Here is a 20,930-nt window from a genome sequence, read left to right as displayed (position 1 = left end):
CACTCTGTCCCGGAAAACACAACAGTTACATCAATACTCACTAAAAGTCAAACTTTGAACTCATTTGGAAGCTTATTTGAAGGACGAGTAAGCGTGGTCAAAAGGTTTTGCAGTTATGCCCAAAATGCCAACTCAAAAGCTGACCGGTAAAATTCTGATCTTAACTCAAATACTCATGATAAGAATGATGCATTCCTTTTGGCAACTCAATAAGCAAATAATGATAAACTCATACATACCTGGAATGATTTCCCACAACAAATACAGCAGTCATGATGGACATATTTATTTGCTATATAATTAAAACAAACTTATTTAAAAACAAGAGAAATATTTTATTCAGCTTGTGTGACTTTTGTTGCACTTTCTGTTGTGGTTATCATTGCTGAATTTAGTTTTTTGTTCATGGTTGTTGGTGAGTGTCACAGTGAGAGGTTGACGTCGTTCTTCTTGCCGCTGCTCAGGCTGTGGATCATGGCGATCATGGCCGAATGCTTGTTGAGCTCGTCTTCGTACTGTTTGAGCTTGACCTCCATCTGACTCTTCTGCAGCTCCAGAGACGACACCTGCGCACGGGGCACCAGCATGGGACCGGGAAGCTTGGTGGGAAGGCAGACGTCACGCTTACCTTGATGCACGCGTCCCTCCTGGTCTGCTCCGTCTTGGTCAGCTCTTTCTTCAAAGTGTCGAGTGTGTCCTCCAGCTCCAGCCTCTCTTGCTCTTTCCCTCGTTCTTTGTCTGCCGCCGTCCGCAACTCTTCTTGCAGCTCTGCCGCCAAAACACGACTTCAATGAGGCGGAATTCTGATGCTACCGCAAATGTGCTAGCGCAACCGCATCTCTGACCTGCTATATCTTTGTCCTTCAACTGCATGTCTGAATGCAGCGACTTGATCTCCTCCTCCTTCTCCTTCAACAGCAACACAACCCTGACGAGAATGTGCGAGCCCAGAGAGTATTAGGCATGCTACCACTCAGACACAAATGCTAGCATCGGAATCCCTTCTATAAAGTCAACTGAATTGCTAGCAAACAGTATGAACCAAAATGCTAACACAAGAGACTGACTACAGTTGAAAATGTGTCATATTTCCATGCGAAAATTTGGACAGGTCTCCTACTTGTCATGCTGCAGCTGCAGAGCTTGGTGACTCTTCCGGAGCGCGTCGTTGCGTTTGTTGAGGTTGGCGTGAGCCGCCTGAAGCTCCTTCAACTGACACCCACTCTCATTGAACCTGACAACAAGTGCATCATTCAGTCGTTACCTCTACCAAGGCAGTGACGAAGGTAAAGGTTATTCAAAATAAGTGAATTATTCAGTCCGACATTCCAGGAACTTTTATATAGTCCATTATATGGGAATGACCTTTGGAGCATGGAGTTGTACGCGGCTTTGAGGGCCTGGTGCTCCTCCGAGTCCAGCTGCAGTCTGGCGTTGTGCTGCAGCAGCTCCTCAGTGTCGGCCTTGGAGCGTCGTGCCTCCTCCAGCTGCACGGCCAGTTCGGTCTGAAGATTCTCACGCCGCCGCTCCGCTTCCTTCAGCAGGCTGGCCAACTTGCGAGCCTTTACATCACAGATGCTAAATTAGACTTCATCGCCATTTACAATTGCTTCTTTCTCCAGGTGGAGGTGCCACAAGACAAAAGTGCTCACCTCGGCCTCGGCCTGAGCTAGCTGGAAGTGGTACTGATTAATGAGGCGGTCGGACTGAGACAGAGCCACGGCTTTTGCTTCCAGCAGGTCCTTAAGGCGACTCTCCTCAGACTGAAGGCCAGATTAGGACTTAATGAACATCAAATGCCAAATCAAGCATCCAAGTCAATCATTGCAATCCTGCATGTGCTTCTTTCAGACTCGGGACTAAACACACAGTCCCATCCTAGTTGTCATGGTAACAGATTTCACACCAACGTCGGGGGTCTTTCATTACTTACAGCGAGGGCGGCGAGCTTCTGCTCATAGACGTCGATGATGTCAGACACATGGGCGTCTTTCGTCGGCTCCTGCAGCTACAAACCAGAAGGGGGCACTACTTAGCTTCACCGCCATGCTATCAAAAACCAACAGGAAGCCTACAGGAAATGCGTCAAAGACCTCCAAACCGCCGCGGAGCTTCTCCACCAAGCTGTGGATGTTGCTGGATGCCCCGGATATGTCCCGACTGCTGCTGTTTGTCCGAGGAAGCGGGACGTCCTGAACAGGAATACGCTTGACGGTCAGTTCGGCCTCCCTTTGCCGGTAAGCATTATTGGCGGCCATGCTGTCCCCGAGGCTGAAGACAAAAGTCATGTTGAATTTTTTCCACCATCGTAAACAGTTTTCAGTAAACTTGTGGTCAAAGTAAAATTGTTGGATTATGCTTGGCAGCTTGCTGGTCAATGCAGGTTTTCATCACTAAATAACTGAAGTCCTCTTGAACAGCTGGAGACTCACACCAGCGACGGGAAGTCCGGGAGCGGCGTGGCCTCCAAGAGCAGAGCGAGGCCGGTATGCACGTGCGCTCTGTGATGCGAGGTCAGGGCCAAAGCAAGGGGCGTAGCTATCCTCTGGTCCTGAACATGCGATGGGGGTTGAAGGTGATGATATTGCAGAAGCAGAGAGAGAGAGAGAAAAAAAAAAAAGAAAAAAAAAAGGAAGTCACCTGCAGCGTACGGTAGAAGCCGGTCTCCATGTCCTTGACCTGCTGCCGCAGTTTGCTCATCAGCACCAAGGTGCTGAGCAGAGCCTCAGCACACACCTGACTAGACATACACAGACACTCATCATCATCATATATCTTACAGTGAAGACACCTGGACATGGTTGGCTGACCTGAGATTGGTGTCAGCGCCCGGGGGCAGGCGTGCCATGGAGCTGTTGCCATGACAACAGGCGAGCAGCGTCTCTACCTGCAAGAGGCACTGGTGTGCGCTCACCTGGTTTGACACCAGTGCCCGTGTGGTGTCCTTACCGCACATGAGTGGACCGGTTAAGGCTTTTGGACAAAGCAAATAATACATGGACAGAGATGACTTCCCCAAGGGTCAGTGTTAGGGCCTAACCGAAACTAAACTCAACAATGCTGTGCCTTTGGACACCTCTGCTGGGTTTAACACTACCAGACAATATGAGTGAATGGCGTGGATATCGAGCAGCAGGCTGTTGACATGAGTGACACGTTTGCAGTGTTGTCTCAGGTGGGCATCTCTTTTGGTGGGCGGGTCCAGGGCCTTGACAAAGTCCAGCAGGACAGGAAGTAGCATCCCCACAAAACTCTCAGTGCCGTCTGGCATGCTGGCAGCGCCCAATGCCTCCTGGGCAAAGACAATTACATGCATAATGAAATCTCAGAATTTTATTTTCTCAAACATATGTAAAATGACACTTGATGACATACCGTATTGGCCCGAATATAAGACGACCCTGATTATAAGACGACCCCCTCTTTTTAAGACTCAAGTTTGAAAAAAGACTTTTTGAACACCAAATTTAATTTTTATACAGAAAATAATTATAGTACATCCGAAACAAATGATTATAACAATATATTCGAGAGAAAAGCATGTTATTTTGCCTCATTCAAATCAGGCAAAAACTGTCTATCACACCTTAATATCTGACCATTTAAGTATGTAAACTAAAGTGCAATCACATTTGTAAATGAATGGCTTGTGGTTTTTGAAATGTAAATAAACCAGTCTACTGTGATAAAACAACTAAATTGCAATAACTGCATTAACCATCAAAGTGAAGTCTAACTAACTGTAGTCTTGAAACAAATCTGAATAAGGAAAAGCATTGCAATAAAATAATGCAAACTGGTTTAAACTTGAGAGTAGCTGAGATCTGTCATGTCAGAACATTACTCCTCACAAACATCCTCTGCCTTGCTGTGCTCAGTGTCACTGTCCTCACATTTTGTTTATCTCTTCTCTTATTTTCTTCTTTTCTTTCTTACCGCTATTTTTTATTTTTCTTCTTTGTGCTACCGCTATTTTTATTTTTCTTCTTCATAACAGGGGTTCGCTTTGGCCTGGGGTTAGTTAAGTTCAGCATTCGGTTTAAAGATATCTGGCGCCATCTAGCGTTGTGAATTGGTATAATGTCTAGACCCCAAATGTAAGATGACTTCCACTTTTTCAGTCTTATTTCAATGCAAAAAACATCGGCTTATATTAGGGCCAATACGGGAATTCAAACCTCCATCAGCTCCGTGAGCAGCTGCAGCGCCTTCAGTGAGCAGGTCTCGGCGCCACCCACGGGCGAGCTGATCCACTGCACTAGCGCTAGCCCAGGTTCAGCCTTGTGTTCCGCAGTCACTGCCGCCTGCCTCCGACTTGTTGCCCTGAGTTTGGGTCCCACCGCTTTGAACAGCACCTGGTATAGCAGTGGGCGCAGACCCGACACGCTGCACATGGCGAGGAGTAGCTCCAGGACCTGCGGACGCACAACAGTCAAGCTCTAGAGGAACTGTAGAGGAACTGTCATGGATGAAGGCGCATACACATAACTCACTTTGGTTGCTGAGTCGGCATCTTTTAAATGCAACAGTCCTAAAACTTGAGACACACACGCTGGCAAGTGCTGGTACCTGCGGACCACGACAAAACCGCTTTAGTGGGGTTTGTGCCTTTGTGTGTATGTGTGTGTCTTGTACCGAGTGAGATAATCTGCAATTTTTGGGTTCTGCAGCAGATCAACCAGAAGATCAACAGAGTATTTTCGGGTCAGTGTGCCGTCACCGTTGACAATGATGTTAAAGACCAGCTGGAAGGTCTGGTGGATGTTTTTGGCATCGAAGAGCTGTGGTGGAAACACACACACGTGCAGCAAGCAAACACACAAACAAAACACATTGATGAAAACAAACAGATATAGAAAGTTTGGACACAAACAACATGCACAGAAAATGAGAGGCATAAACACACCAAGAATTACCAAACGTCCACGACCTGAAAAGTCTACCAACATGGCAACCGTTCCCGCACCCACACACCTTCTCTCCGACTTTTTCGTTAAGAGTCAGGCTGGCCAGGATGGACAACGTGAAAACCACCACGGTCAGACTGTTGTGGGCCAGAAAGGTGATCAGCGTCCGATAAAACGGCTTCACGTTGTCCTGTGTTTGGATGAAAAAAAGTTCAGTTCCATTTCACTTTTTTCCATGATGAGGTCACTACAGCAAGAAAAGGCAAAGCACCATCACTACTAACCAGAGACTTGATGTGAGTCTGCACGGCGGGGTTATCTCGACAAAGGTTGGCCAGCAGGCCGAGGCAGGGCATGATGATGTCATCGCTCGGGGACTGGCTGCCAGAAAAGAATTCAATTCTGTGTGAGGGCTTGGCAGTGAAACATGCACACACGGAAAATGGTACACCTCAATAAGAAAAATTGAAACTTAATATACAGATAGACCAGAGACGAACAACGTTTTTTTTTTTTTTTTTTTTTACTTGTAGTCTAAAGCCATTTTATTGCTGTTCCGACTTGCACCGAAATTCGGTTTACGTCGCCGCGTAGGAACAGATCAACGTCATAAACCGAGGACCCTCTGTATTACTTCTACTAATGAATTTCAATACAGAAATTAGTCTTTGGAAAAGTATTACACTTTGTTTTATGTTTTTTTAAAACCTTTTGAATTGAACAACTGAAATGAAATTAGCTTTCATAGTGTATTTACATTTTATGAGCTGCATCTGTACACTTGTATGTCCGTCTTACATGTTGGACACGAGGAAGACGATGAGCTCGTTGACGTGGTTCGAGGACGGGAAGATCCGAGTGCTGTAGGTTATCTTCTGGAGCAACTGTAAACTCTTTGCACAGACATAGCAGTATTACAGTATGCCAGCAACAGTCGGAAATCTGCGACACAGCAGCCATTTATTTATTTGATTATTTAGATCACAGGTGTCAAACTCAAGGCCCGGGGGGCCCAGATACGGCCCGCCACATCATTTTATGTGGCCCGCGAAGACAAATTGTGCATCAAATTCGTGTGTCATTACTAGAATTGCAAATTGTCTTCACTTTTAATAATATCTTTTTTTTTTAAATATTTGACCAGTTTTAACTCATCTGATTTGAAAATGAGTTATTTGTCAGTTTGTTTTGTAGCTTTGACTGTATATAATATGAGGTGCTCATACATTTATTTGGGTTGACAGTCATAATGGCCCTCTGGAAGAAGCTGTGAAGTGAGAAAAATGAGTTTGACACCCCTGATTTAGATCATGTATAGGACCAAGTCAAAATATGCAGGTGCATGTCTCCATCGACCAATTAGTATCTGTGGCTTTAAATTTGTGTGTTTCCATCATCCAATTAGTTAGTACCTGAGACTTTAAATGTGTGCGGCTTTCAAAGGTGGATACTGGCCCAATGAGTGACATGAAAGTTAGTAAATGGAACTACAAAGCAGAGCCCAAATGACAATAACTTTTACAGGACCAATTGGCCTGAAAAACAATTCTGATAACTGATTACAAATAAATTAATCATTAAAAATATACAGTGAACCCAAGAAACATGAACCACGATATGGCAAGGCCGACTGTATCACAGATTTGTACCCATTGTGGGTGGGTCTGCAACGTACGTATACCCCGTGATAAAATTGTAATATAATCGACTGAAATGACCAACCTGCAGTACCAGAGGGTCTCCGGGGGTGGCGCTGTGGCGATGAACAAGCAGAGCCAGGATGCCGGTGAGGTTGAAGTTACAGTGTAAGATCTTCCTGCTGCCATCGTCACAAGCTGCAATGAGTTGGCGTATTGGAATGGATTTATTCCACCAGAATTTTATCTAAACTAGATTAAAGAAAAAGTGGACAGTACCAAGCTGCGTCAGCAGGGACAAGTTGGCTCCGGCGACAGTGGGACTTGTGTTTGCGTTACCAGTGAGCTCCACCAGCCTGCGAACACACTCGATGGGTAGCAGCTGACCTGAAGACAGCAGCTGCTCACATTTGAGGGAGGAAATCTCCTGCAAACATTAAAAACTGTGAAATAAAAAGGTCTGCTCTCTTTTCATCAAATGTAAATTTTGCGTACAACATTATGGCTAGGTGACATGCATATGACGTTTATGCGAGTCAAAACAAAATTACAACTTGTAGAGAAATAGATAAGGTTGAAAATTAACTGTATTCAAATTGGCACTGCACTGTCGTAGAATGGAATGTTAAAAAACAAAGGCTACCATTTTGAACAAAATACTTCTTCGTTTCAGTCATAATGGTAACTGGTCCATGAAATATAGTAATCATAACCTAGAAAATGGCACAAGCGGTTTAAAAGTGAGTCACCTCCACTTGTTTAAGAAGCTGAGCTGCACTTTGAGCATTCCTCCCTTCTTCATACTGCTGCGTGGCGAGCAGCAGAGACTTCAAACAAGTCGTAGCGTCCATTTAGGAAAGTATAAACCAAACTATCGAAAATAATAATTTGACCTTTAATTTACTGTAACGCTGTGTGAGTGAATGAGAGAGGGCGAAAACGAGAGAGATTCAAATACGAAACTCGACGGCGTAAACCAGCAAGCGGTTACACTAGCGGCACATGATGTTTAAAGCGTTTAATTTAATCTCTACATTGAATGATTTCCATCGTCGTCACGAAATAAAAACGACAGATATTTATTGCTGTTCATTTGTGCTCGTTTGAAGTCCCAAACCGTCAACTTCCGACAGCAAAACAGCACGTCCTCCCGCTCGGTGCTTCAAAATGGTGTTGGACAAATGAAGTTTAAGATTGTACGCATGCGCAGGGCTGCGACGCAGAAACTTGCTGCTGCCGCCGCCGCCTCCAGGGCCCATGGGAAATTTGGCTTCTTCAATAGTTTCGCTACAAAAGCTATGCGAGGAAATACACGAGATATTTTGCAGACACAATTTCAATAGAAAATGAATATTTTACACCAGTAATCCCCAACATTTTTAGCGCCACGGACTGGATTACTGCCAGACACTTTTTACGGACCGGTGTTTGATGGCGTCACAACCGTTGCGAAGAAAACGTCTAAAAACAATTCTATAAAATCAAAATCAAATGTCGAAAGCATCAATAAATCGAAACAATCAACGACTGCATATTAGTTGCGTACGTTTTCTTAGCAAAAACAGACCAACCACAATCCTAAACGTCATCACAGCAACCACAATCCCAAACGCAGAGGCGTAGCCAGGAATTTTTCCAGTAGGGGCGCACGCCCACAGGAAAAAAAATCGAACATCACCCACGCCGTTCGCTGATCGCTAAAACAACGTCCGGGAGGCAAACGGTGAATGGATAACATCGCGCACACAGAATAGCGCAAGCACATTCGCGCAAGACCGAAAGAAAAAAACGGCATGAAAATGAAGAATCGAAAAAGCTCGATTTTTTTTTTTTTTTTTTTTCAACCAGGGCGCAGGGAGTCCTAACCGGGGCGCCGCCCCGGCTCGCCCCGGCTTGGCTACGCCTCTGCCCAAACGTCATCGCATTGTCTGTCCAGCAAATCATATAGCAAAAAACAAAAACGCAAGCGCGTTATACCTACACTTATGGGTACACCACCAAAGATGCTTTGATACGGAAATACGATTAGAATGCATAGAAATCGCTGACTCTGGAGACAAAGACACTTAGGGGATTTTAATGTTTAATTGTTCTCCAGAAAAATCCAGACTCACATCGAAGGTGAAAACATACAAATAAAATTAAATACATATGAATATCAATATGAAATCAAATTTCTGGGTGCAACAGTAACAGGGAACAAACTAAATGTGTCCAACAGAGCATTAACCTAAAATATTTTGGCAGAACTTTGGTTAGTCTACATATATTTCTTAGTTTATTGCACAATATCTAGTTAAGTTTTTTTTGCAATGGACAAATGTGCCATTAAACCATTAAATGTGCTATTAAGTAAAACCATGTCATTTCGAAAAACATCAACACTTGCTCAATGTGCGGGAAAAAAAAAGTGACAGCAAAGGGGCGGGTGTTTGGCGTTAAGCCACATCCTTGCAGTACCCGAAGTGGGTGGCAAGGATGTCAAATATTTCTCTTTTCTCGGCCGCGTTGTGGGATGACCCGGCAGCAGCGACTTGCTGCCCAGGTTGATTGGGAACAGTCCTTTTTTTAGACCACTTTTTCTAGGCCCTTCCCTCTCAGGGTGAGCAGGGAGGCAACTGCTCAGTCGCGTGAGGATGAGCCGGAGAGGAGCGCTGTTCCATCCCGCTCCTCGGCGACAAACTCGCTCACGCCGCCTAGCGTGCAGAGTTGGGCTAGGTACTCCCAGTCACATCCTGACCTGTACCTACTGCCCTTCCCCATCGCCGCAGGACTTTGGGGTGGAGACGTGGGCGGGGGAGTGGGGGGCTGCGCTAAGGGGTCGAATTGCGCGCAGGCGGAGTAGTCTGCCATGGAGAACTACATAAAAGACGGTGACAGGATTACAGTGGTGCCTTGAGTGAGAGACAGTACAATCGGCAAAATGGCGCAAACTAGTGCAATTCAGAAGCCCACAATTCACATTGTGCTCTCATCGAGAGGGGGACAACATCAACATCAAGCGACTTGGGCGAACACGGTCCATTAGGTATTGTTTGGACTGCCGTAGAAAAGTTTACTCATTAAGATGCTACTTTTGGGCAATTTGCATTTCCATTTTAATAATTTTACCCAGTCAGCCATCTGTGAGTGGGTAAAATATGAATGTGTTGCAGACCAAATGAAAGACTTGTATCTGAAGGCACCACTGTAGCCAGATCATTTTGAAAAAGGATGATAAAAGGCTTTGGGGGTTTTTTCAATTATTTTTAACATTTCATATTTTTATGCTTATTTAAGTGAAACGGAGAGGAAGGAAAGTCCTTTTTGACAGATGTGAAATTCTTTTGGTTCTCAATGATTGAATGATTCTGATCAAGATAGAGGGTGAAGGCCCCATTATTTTTTTTTCTTCAGAAGGACCCAGATGAAAGCAGCTCCATGCATCTCCATGGCGACGCAGTTTTGATGGAGGGTCCTCCTGTCATTAGCCGAGTCATCAGGAAGAGAATGTGGATGGATGAAGATCCCATTCTAGATGGGGGACGAGACAATATTCTATCCGAATTTGACCTGATCGTCGCACAATGGATGCCAAAATGTCTCGATAGCAACAGCCCACTCCCGATGGAAAACGTTTGGCCGTGAACTCACCAGCTCGTCTAGAACCACCACATCAGGCTCACGCTGCAAATGGCCATCAGCGGCAGCGAAAGCGAACAGCGTTGACCCCCTGAAAGACAGCAACGAAGCAATTTGGTTTGACCCCTGCTGGACCCGAAGGCATGCAACGCACACATACACACACGTTCCAAAATAATAACGGCTCAAACATTTGCAGTCGGACTCCTTCCATGGCATTGGTCGGGCGCGCGCGCGGCAAGAAGGAAAGCGACTCACCGCGAGCAGTGACTATGACTGTGAAAGTCTTCTCCTCAGCCGTTCCAGCTTTGGGTGTCATGGTGACCTTGTACTTGCCCTTGTCTGTCAAACCAAGCTGGACGATAGTCAGGTCTCCACGGGTCTGGTCAAACACGAACTTCTTAAGGTTGTAAAGATCCTCCTTGGTGAGTTTCCAAGTGTCTGCAGTTGAGTTGTTAAGGGACGCGGACAGCGATTGGGCTTCGGCGTCAGCAACGACCTCGTTCGCCTTGGTCGGGGCCTTGGTCTCGTTCGCCTTGGTTCGGGGCCTTGGTCTCGGTCTTGCCGTAGGTGAGAATCTTTTTTCCCAGGTCAATTTTTTCCCAGACGACTTTTGTGTAGTCATCCAGCTTAGTCTTGCCGGTGGCCATGGTAACATCGCCACCTGCTTTGCCCTTTATTTCCTTGTCTGCTGCTGCTGTTGAAAACAAAGCACAAGTTACTTTTTACCAGCAGTTCCACAATAATCATTGTCACAGCACACCTCGTGAGTTTCTCTTGTCTGCATCATGGATAATCTATCTCATTAACAGCATTTCATTGGAGAGGTCAACCCTCCATTTTGTTTTCAAATACGGAAGTTACCAGCGAGCGGAAGGGAGATCAGGAGCGCCCACATCAGCCGAGCCATCTTGCTGGTCATCCTTTTCTTCTGCTGATTGAGGAAGAAGCGCGAGTAAGAAGCACACTTTGCCCGAGCAAGCGAGGTAAGGTGCACCAGAGTTAGTACTCGATGGGACTTTGCTTTCAGTCTCAGCTCAGGCGTACCCACAATGCTTGGCCTACAAAGAAAAGGACATCCGCCCTTTGGAAATGACACGGCGCTTGCAAATGTCATACGCGCATCACTAAGACGCAAAGGGATCAAACGCAAAGCTTTGAGAGGAAATCTGCAACTCCACAGGACGGGGACGACGTGCGCTAACCAAAGACAGCATGTGGCTGCCAGGCCTCTCCCGCTACGGAACGGGATCGGCGACTCAATCGTCGGAGACGTCATTGGTTGTCAAAGCACAAATCTCCCGACGGCAAGGAGGGGACGCAAACTGGCCGCTCAAAGAGTCAAAGAGGGCCAGAGCGGCAGAGAGACAAAGGGGTTCTTTGGCGTTTGGGCTACGTTTAAAACTTTTGGAGACATGCGTGACCTTAAGGTTACGACCGTCGATTGCATCGCGGTGCCTTTATATTAGCTTACGCAAGCAACACTTTGACTTTGATCCAAAGTGGAACGCGGGGCGGATTTGGCGAGCTCGATGACAACATGAGCGCGTGCAAGCCCGAAACAACGCTCTGAGAAAATGAGCCAACATGACACCAAGACGATGAAAACAATTTCCATAGCCACTTTTCTTCTTTTCCACCAGTACGACTTCTCCGTTTTGTACTGATAGCAAGGACTGATACTTTGGCTACGGCACAGTTCCCCCGCCCAAAAATGCAAGAAAATTGTGACTAAAGAAACCTGCATTCACCAATTGAGATATTTTTCTTATCATTGCGCAACATTGGTGGCAATTTTTCCCATTCTCATTTCAATTTCTGGTTGGAAAAAACAAAAACGGCCACAAGATGGCGCGCAATACTGTCCCGCCGAGGTGGAGGAGGCCAACCGAGCCATGAACAGGAATTGCTCATCAAAGTCTGTCTGCTTCTCCCGCCCTGATTCGATTTCATTGATACAACACACACACACACACACACACACATACACACACACACACACACACACACACACACACACACACACACACACACAAACAGCAGACAACCTTGAGGGAATATTATTATTACTATTATTATTATTATATACTTTTTTTTATTGTTGTCCATTTAAACATCGGATACGAGAACAAACGAGAGGAAGAGAATAGATCTGACTAGTTTAAATAGATATGTTAATAACAACAAATACATCAAATAAATGAGCAATAAACAGTACCACAAGACCGTGAACGTGCCCCTAACCCCCACGACGAATTAAAAAGTCTCACGGCATGGGGAAGGAATGAACCCCTCAGCCTTTTTGTGGAGCAAGACGGGGTCAACAACCTGTCACTGAAGCTACTCCTCCGCCCAGTGACGGTGCTGTACAGAGAAGTAGCTTCAGGGACAGGCTGTTGAAACCATCTTGCTCCACAGCAGTGCTTCTCAATTATTTTCTGTGATGCCCCCCCTAGGGAGAAGAAAACATTTCGCGCCCCCCCCCCATGTTATTAACATTAAAGAAAACAAAATAAATAAATAAGAAAGAAAGATCAACTTACAATAAAGAATAACTTTATTAATAACATTGTTTTTTTAGTCTGTAATAGAACAGATTCAAAGTGCATCACTTTTCCTTAAAATAAAAAATAAATGATAATTATTCAAACTATAAACATTCTTGACCAACTGCCATTTTATGTTGAAAAAATACAATAAAATAATAGTATTAAATGAAATAACAGCAATAAATAATATTAAATTCAAAGTAATCAGCAACCTTCACTCAGGAGCACAATATATAAAACATTTTAACCTACAAAACAAAAATGAATAAAACTATTTGTGCTCAAAATGAGGCAGCATGACACCGGTCTTTCCTCGTCTCCCATCGTAGTCACACTGAAGTGGAGCGCTACGTACGCTTCGTCATATTTCCTTGTCTTAGCTTTCGTGTGACTCTCAATTCTCTTATCTCCGTCTCTCTCCGCCGTTCTTTTCAACCCTGTTAAATATTTCTCCATGGTGTCCCACTGCACTTTTTATCGCCTGCTCTGTGCTGTGTGTGTGTGTATGTTCCGTGCGCTCCACACTGCGACTACTCTTTGCGCACACTCTTCCAGTGATACCGCCACTTCCACCTACTGCAGTGGATGTCGAATTACCCTTTAATCTAGTACAGCCAAAAGAAAAGCATGTTCCCTGGGGGGGCGCCCCACTATTTGAGAAGCAATGCTCCACAGTAAGGGTGCACTTGACTCCACTTTATGATCATTCGCTGCATCAGCAGATAAATATAAATGTGAAGCTATAATGCAAGAAAGACGTAATATATATGTATATATTAGAGTAGAGTAGAAAATATGCTTATGTACATGTATATTTACATATGTATGTATATGACCCCTTCAACAACTAAGAAGGGTCCAGGTAGCTTAATTGAAGTTTTGGTGATTTTTATTGTGCCCACCATCTTGACTAAATGTCCGTCAGGGCCGCAGGAAGTTGTTCATTCTGCCTGTTGCCTCAGTTTGTTTTGCGATTCCGTCCACTTCGTCAGCTTCCCGCCGCTTCGCTTTCGGGTGCAGATGGAGGTAGAATAACACCAGAAAGACCAGCCCCAGGACGGAGCAGGCAAAAATAACCCCGCTGATTACCAAGAAGGACGTTGCTGTCCGCACCTCTGGCTTCAGGAACGCCAAAAGTAATGGTGATGTCACGTTAATGAGCAAATAGAGGGAATAATAAATAGTCATGACGATCCTGGTGTCCTGTCCTTTGACGTTAAAAAAGGTGAATGTGAGGATGAACCCAACCACTACGCGGTAGACCATCTCATGCATTTTGGTGGAGCAAAAGTTGGTGCGAAGCACGTGTGACCACATTGTCCCCAGCAGCCACAAAATGGCCACCAAGGCAATTACACAGTAGGGGGTGAGGAGCAGGAGGAGGCTGAAGCTGAGGATGTGGCTGCTGAAGGTGAAGAGTTTATAGAGGAGGTAAATGGCGGTGGGCGAGCCAGAGGGCATCTCCTGGATGTTTGGGAGTGACCGGCGTAGACACCGGCGGTAGTCCACCAAAGCCCAGGCGATGTTACAACACGAGAAGACCATAGAAAAATCTGGAAGGCAGCAGACAGGAACGACACCCTCAGGTGTGGACATTTAGAGGATGACATTTGACATTAGAACTGAAACCTACATTGGACGACCGAGGCTTCGCCTTGGTCTTGGACTATGTAGATCTGCACGAGGAGCTGGGGGGCACTCTCCAAAAACGCCTCAAAGAGTTTGAGCATGCTCAAGTCAGTGGCTTGACAAAACAGGCGATGGTGAGCTTCCTTCCTCTCTTCCTCGTTAAGGGAACCACCCAGGAGCCAGAGCACTTTGAAGCCACTTTTGAGTAGGTGGTAGTACCTACAGTAAATAAACAAATATATACATGAAAAAATAGATAGATAGATAGATAGATAGATAGATAGATAGATAGATAGATAGATAGATAGATAGATAAATAAACAGAACAACTACTATGTTGTATAGTTTTGTCATGTGTTTTATTGCGGCGGTATTTCCGTTTAATAGTCGGTTAACGTGATGTTTTGAATTGCAAGTATTTGTTTCCATGGTGAGAAAAATGCAAGCTCAATGTGGTTCTACCAGTTTACACAATCTGCAGAATACAAAGCGACACTCCCTATGTTCTCACGAACCGCTACACGTTCCGTTTTTCCCATCTGGGAGTTTAATTGCCCTTACCTGGTGAAAATACCCGCGCCGCACAGGTGGAATACCACGAGTTTGCCCTTGGACATTCCCAATACGGTGGATTGCCCTCGGGGGTTCACCAAAGCGTCTTCGAGATCATCCTCGTACCAGGCGTGACTGAAAATCTGAGTCACCAGCAGCCCGGCCAGGATGAATGAGAAAATCAACGCCGAGCATATGTAACGTCCATCTAGGAGGTACTTGATGGACAGTCCCACGTCTGTCCAGATGTCCACGATGTAAAGAAGAAGCCCGACAAGCGTTAGGAGCCATCGCAGTTTGGTGTACCGAATGTCAGTTTGGTGCATCGCTGAGTTAGTCGGCAAAAGGCATCAGATCGAACAGTTTTGTGCACAGCTGATCCGATGCGTTGCCTTCCATTCATCACAAGTGGAAGGAGCAGACAGAACCTCTCTCGTCCTCTTCCTCTCTCTGTCCTCTTTCTTTGAAATTGGCACAAGCTCCACCTTAAAATGAAACATAGCAATGTGACGTCATTGTGTCCAGTGCACGTGCACCTTTGGGAATGATTGACTGCATGGGACTCAACGTCATCACCGGTGGTGGGAAGAAGCAAAGTTCAAATACTGTACTTCTTTTCTCAAGTACATTTGAAAAAAGATATCCGTACTTCTGACTGAGTCCTTTTAGAAAGTGTCACGATGGCAACAGGTAGCTTGCAACTTTGAGTATTTATTTTTATATTCACTTTTTCATTTGTTCTCCCTACGTTTACCTGTTTCCATGGTGTGGACCGCATTGTGTATGGGAGTGGCTTCAGCTGAACATACCGGATTACCAACAAAGGACAAATAATTAAAAAAGAAAAAAGGGTAAACGTTAAGATTTTACTCAATTCCCGGCATTGCAAATGAAAATCTGTTCTTATTGGTACTGACAATAAAGCAGACTTTTTGTATTCATTCATTTTTATTTGATGTATTTGTGTATCATTCATTTCAAAACGAATACTAAATCATTTAGTCATTCATTAGTTATTCATAAATCACTTATTATTTCATTTCCAATCATTAATTTAAAATAAATACTGCAGGTACAGAAAATGGATGGATTCGTTCTATTATCATTATTAAAGCGCAATTCCTCTCCAACGCTGTAGGTGGCGACCTAGCAACGCAGCTATTTCCTGTGTGGAGTCAAGCGCGGCGCCCTGAACTCTCGCTGGCTTGGACACTCCCACCCGAGCACAAGAGTGACACGCCATTTAATCGCTGTCTGCCTGGCCTTTAGGGTTCTTTGCAACAGCAGGGCGACTGTCGAGCGCTTCCACGTCGAAAGATACTCAAATTTGACATTCAGAAAAGCCGCCGTCAAACGAGCAACGCCGAATCGTGTGGAAATGGGTATCCGGAAAAAGAGCACCAAGAGCCCGCCGGTGATGAGCCACGAATTCGTCATCCAGAATCATGCCGATATTGTGTCCTGCGTTGCTATGGTGTTCCTCCTCGGGCTCATGTTCGAGGTAAATGGCGATACACACATCTTCGACTTCTTCCGGATGTGTGGAGCTCACGGTGGAGCTCCAGCAGCCCGCCGCCGGCGGAGGCTCGGCTCTCTTTTGGCCGCCATCTAGTAACCGTGGCACGGTTGTCATGCTCGCCTTTCTCCGCGGTGTTACTTCCTCTTGGAACACAAAGTTTTATCATTTTACACTCCGATTTCTCATTTTTAGCTATTTAAACCTGACAAACTAAAGAAAACGTTTAATTAGATATATCTGCCAGTTTTGATCCCTTTGTTAAACGGTACTTTTAGTTTATGAAATTTTGAATCAACAGGCACACTTTCGTCACGAAGCATTTAAGTTCCCTGAACGCAACACAGTGTTAAAAAAAAGACAGAAATGACACTTTATTGGTATCTCATCGATCCCCTGTGATTATTGATTAGGTAAACGACGTCTTCTGGTTAGTTTGCGCGTAACGTTGAATGTGTTACGTGGCATTCTGCAAGAGGGCTGCCATAATTCAGTCTAACGACGAACAGCAACTTTGACCCCTCTCTTCTCTTTAGCCGAATAATATCGCCAACCGTTAAAGTATTTAAATAGTTTTACTTAACCTCCCATACGTTCACATCTTTTAAAACTTATTTTTGAAAAATAGTTTAGAATTGTCCGACGCAGTTTACGGGCAGTGAAGGCAGCGCTGTCTTAAAAAACGCAGCACCGAACACGCCGCAACGGCACGTTATTGCCTTAAAATACACTTTAATCACAGCATATTGATTAATAATGGAAACATGACAATCACAATTAATTGTTAATCGCGGAGTTCGTGCTACACTTATTCTCGTTACTTTATGAAGTCACGGACTCCCACGGGATACGAATGCAACACATTCAGTCAGCAGGGCGTCCTCAAATGGCATCGTGTGAAAGAAACAAAAAGAAAATTTTAATATTGTGAGCATTATTAGGTTAAATTCTTCTTTTGTACATTTTATCCAAATTCACAGGTCACGTCCAAGTTTGCAGTGTTGTTCATCACCGTCCAGTACAACGTCACAATCTCAACAAATGGTAAGCTGAATTAAAACATCTTGACATCTTATTTTAATTTGGTTTACCGACTGCAATTTTCGATTGTTGTAGCCACTTTCAAGGTTATCAAACCGCTGTTAAAGTTGTTTTTTTAAGATAGCGTACAGCAGCTTTAGGGTTCCATTCACCGCTTATCAGGCAGGACTGTAACTTATTTACAGATGCCTCCCAAATAAGATGCATTCAAATACACAGGCAGAGAGTGGGATTCTTCTCAAGTGATGATGACTCTTCCACAAGCTATGAAGGGGATGAAGGCCAACAAATGACATGAGGTAGCGAGCAGATGAGTAGGAAGATTAGGAAGGTTGTAAGAATAGATTATAGCTGAGATGTGGTCACTGGCTACAAGATCCTCTTGAGCAAACAGTTTGTGACGCATCACCAAGGTACATTTTCCTTTTGGGCAAGCGTCTTGACTTGACAAATAACCAGTTTTTGTTTTTTTGGGGTGGAGGTCCAGAGGAGACGGCGATCAGCCACTTCCACCACGGCATCAAAGACCTGGCTACCATCTTTTTCTACATGCTGGTGGCCATCATCATGCATGCCATCATCCAGGAATACGTGCTGGACGTAAGTGGCACGCATGCTCGGGCGACGCTCGCCCGTCCTCATTGTTGTCTAATTGGTGGTGTCGGCGTGCAGAAAATGACTCGGAAGAAGCACTTCTCCAAAACCAAACACAGCAAGTTCAACGAGTCGGGCCAGCTCAGCGCTTTCTACTTCCTCTCCTTCGGCTGGGGCGCAAGTATCATCTTCTCTGTAAGTACGTGGTGGGTGTGTTAAATTTTTCCCTTGTCACACAATTTTTTTTTACTTTTGCTTTGATTCATTGTTTGGTATTCTTGATAAGAAATTGTGACGTCACAAGAAGTCGCGGTAAAACTTTTTGGGCTGTTTTTCAGTATATTTTTTTCCTCATTCTGACTTTTTATACAATATTTTTTTGCTCTATGCTTTATTGTGAATTATTTTATTATTTATTATTTTATTTTATTATTTTATCTCATGTTAACTTTGTTTCTTGTGATATTCTGACTTTTTACAAATCTGATTGTTTTGAATTTTTATCATAATATCCTTGACTTTTTTTCCCCGTAATGCAAATTGCGAGATTACAACTTTTTTTCTTATGATTATTTTGATAGAATTTTTTTCCTTATATTGTTTTGTCTTTCTTAGCATCTTTTTTTCTTATGATTATTTTGATAGAATTTTTTTCCTTATATTGTTTTGTCTTTCTTAGCATCTTTTTAGCTTTTATTTATTTGCCTTGCCTGCATTTGTGTCCCAGGAAAACTTCCTGTCCAATCCCAGTTCGCTGTGGGAAGGTTACCCCCACATGCTGATGCCGTAAGTAGAAAGCTCATGAAATAACATGAAAAAATATATATATATAATTTGTGCGATTGTGCATACTCATGTCAATGTTGTTCTGTTAGGCTGCAGATGAAGTTTTACTACATCTGCCAGATTGCCTACTGGCTCCATGTGCTCCCTGAGCTCTACTTCCAGAAGACAAAAAAGGTTTTTTGCCTCGTATTCTGTCACATGTAACATTGATTTTTCATGTCGTACTCTTTTCATGTCACAGTCCAACTTTCTTTAAATCATAACATTTTAGGCAGCTTTGTTGCCAAAGAATGGCAGCTTTTGGCACTGTGCCGGCTCGTTGTAATTATTTTATTTTTCTTGTACCACTTCTAGGAGGACATTCCGCGCCAGCTGGTTTACACTTTCCTCTACCTAGTCCACATCGCCGGCGCTTACATCCTCAAGTAAGACTAATCAGCGAGCCTTATGGAAAAAAGAAAAAGAATCATGCTAATCGTTTTTGTTTTTCCAGTCTGAACCGTCTGGGTCTGATCCTGCTGGTGCTGCACTACTTTGTGGAGCTTCTCTTCCACGTTTCCCGTCTCGTCTATTTCAGTAACGAGAACAGACAGCTGGGGTAAGGGCAGAACAGAGACTTGGGTGACTTTCTTAGAACATTTAATGAGCATTGAGGCTCTTGTTTTTGTTTTGTTTTTTTACGCATAATACTTTGAATAATTTTCTTAGAATATTCAGAAAGTCCTACCTCAGATTTCAACTTTCCTTTTTTTTGGTTATAAGCTTCCGAGTGTGGGCCGTCCTGTTTGGCCTTGGACGTCTTCTCACGCTGTCCCTCTCCGTCCTCACGGTGGGCTTCGGCCTCGCCAACGCAGACAATCAAGGCTTCGATTTGACCACAGGGAACTTTAACATTCTCTTTGTGAGGTGGGCGTAACTTTGATCTCCAGCAAGATGCTTTTTGTCTGGCTGTTTCATGTTTCTTTTTGGTGTGTGTGTGCGTTCTCTTTCTCCCCAGGATCACCGTGCTGGCCGGCGTGTGTCTGACGCAGGCCTTCATGATGTGGAAATTTATCAACTTCCAGCTGCGTCGCTGGAGAGAGCATGCCTCAGTGCAGACCCTCAAGAAGAAACCGGGGCCCTCCAAAAGCAAAGCAAAGAAAGATAAAGGTGAAGCATCATTTTGTATGTAGTTCCTCCAGGTGTCATTATATTCTCACCAAGTGTTTTTTTGTGTGTGTTCTTAGCCAACGGTGTCAACGGCGTCAGCTCTCACGCTGCAGACTCGCCGAGATTCCGGAAGCAAAAGTCCACTTAAGAGACGCTCCGTCAAAGCCCTTCCCTCTCACCCGGGCCGCTTCCCTCTCGCTCCTCAAGAAGCGTCGCAAGTGGACGTCCAATGGATTTATGCGTCGTCAGAAAGGCCGCTCCGCTGTGCCAATTTTGGGTGGGAAAGAACCAACAAATTGCGGAATAAACTATGACACAAAAAATACCTTATTTAAGAAAAAGTGCCTATCGATACAGAGCGTTTTGTACAGGGTGTGTCATGTTTAAAGTTGTGTTTTCATGCCCCCAAAAGTCTGTTTCATTCCCCCCCCCCAAAAAATCGTGTATTTTTGTGAGCTACTTTACTTTTCGTTTAGTGTCTTATCCTAACCAGCTGTAGCTTTGGATATACATTTTGTAGTCTAGCAAACACAACTGCCTCACTGGCTGACAAAAAGGAACATGGAAGTATAAGTAAATCTTTTTTTTTTTTTTTTGTAAATAAACCAAAACACCCATCGGTGCTGGATGTGGACTCCCAGTTTAGTCAGGAAGGTGTGACTAATGATGCTGGAGAAGAGAGGGAAATGTGTGATTTGCTGCATTTCTACTATTGCTTATGAGAAGAGGGATTTGTTATAAAAGTGTAGACGGTTTTCCTGTTTTTAATCGTGCCAAATAAACAAGATTGACTGTTTGTGATGATTTTTAATGCTGTTAAAAAAGATGCCATTCCCTGAAGCTTGATCATGAAGATCAATGTACTTGGCAACAGGTAATTTTATTTTAGAAAATATAAAAAGCCACTTTCATTCAAATTATACTAATATTGTACGAGCAAATGTAATTT

The 20,930-nt window shown here is 44.2% G+C and overlaps 3 protein-coding genes across 4 annotated transcripts; 1 reads left to right on the top strand and 2 right to left on the bottom strand.

The window, feature by feature from the left end:
* Nucleotides 1–270: 270 nt before the first annotated feature.
* Nucleotides 271–8,099, bottom strand: cip2a (cellular inhibitor of PP2A). Of its 2 annotated transcripts, XM_037280205.1 has the most exons (21): nt 7,294–8,099; nt 6,824–6,971; nt 6,630–6,742; nt 5,706–5,800; nt 5,192–5,288; nt 4,975–5,097; nt 4,636–4,781; nt 4,494–4,569; nt 4,179–4,415; nt 3,127–3,292; nt 2,811–2,958; nt 2,641–2,740; nt 2,433–2,551; nt 2,094–2,271; nt 1,934–2,008; nt 1,653–1,763; nt 1,366–1,562; nt 1,121–1,234; nt 846–928; nt 629–768; nt 271–566 (listed from the first exon to the last, which is right to left on the bottom strand). In XM_037280205.1, the coding sequence occupies exons 1-21, from the start codon at nt 7,393–7,395 to the stop codon at nt 423–425; spliced, it is 2,712 nt and encodes a 903-aa protein (XP_037136100.1). In that variant the 5' UTR covers nt 7,396–8,099; the 3' UTR covers nt 271–422. The 2 variants fall into 2 exon arrangements, with proteins under 2 accessions (XP_037136100.1, XP_037136101.1); XM_037280206.1 differs by lacking the exons at nt 6,824–6,971; nt 7,294–8,099 and having other exon boundaries at nt 5,665–5,800; nt 6,630–6,671.
* Nucleotides 8,100–13,354: 5,255 nt separating this feature from the next.
* Nucleotides 13,355–15,480, bottom strand: xkr9 (XK, Kell blood group complex subunit-related family, member 9). Its single transcript, XM_037280310.1, has 3 exons — nt 14,905–15,480; nt 14,348–14,562; nt 13,355–14,267 (listed from the first exon to the last, which is right to left on the bottom strand). Exons 1-3 carry the CDS (start codon nt 15,219–15,221, stop codon nt 13,636–13,638), a joined length of 1,164 nt encoding a protein of 387 aa, XP_037136205.1. The 5' UTR covers nt 15,222–15,480; the 3' UTR covers nt 13,355–13,635.
* Nucleotides 15,481–16,093: 613 nt separating this feature from the next.
* tram1 (translocation associated membrane protein 1) lies at nt 16,094–20,777 on the top strand. The gene is made up of 11 exons (XM_037280315.1): nt 16,094–16,396; nt 17,392–17,455; nt 17,934–18,052; nt 18,125–18,241; nt 18,774–18,832; nt 18,922–19,006; nt 19,187–19,257; nt 19,326–19,430; nt 19,595–19,738; nt 19,830–19,981; nt 20,059–20,777. The coding sequence occupies exons 1-11, from the start codon at nt 16,274–16,276 to the stop codon at nt 20,127–20,129; spliced, it is 1,110 nt and encodes a 369-aa protein (XP_037136210.1). The 5' UTR covers nt 16,094–16,273; the 3' UTR covers nt 20,130–20,777.
* The last annotated feature ends 153 nt before the right edge of the window (nt 20,778–20,930 follow it).

Source organism: Syngnathus acus, chromosome 20, assembly GCF_901709675.1.
Source record: "Syngnathus acus chromosome 20, fSynAcu1.2, whole genome shotgun sequence".
In the NCBI taxonomy this organism is placed as follows: Eukaryota; Metazoa; Chordata; class Actinopteri; order Syngnathiformes; family Syngnathidae; genus Syngnathus; species Syngnathus acus.
The sequence above is the reverse complement of the archived record's forward strand: the minus strand, read 5'-3'. Positions and strand labels throughout refer to the sequence as shown.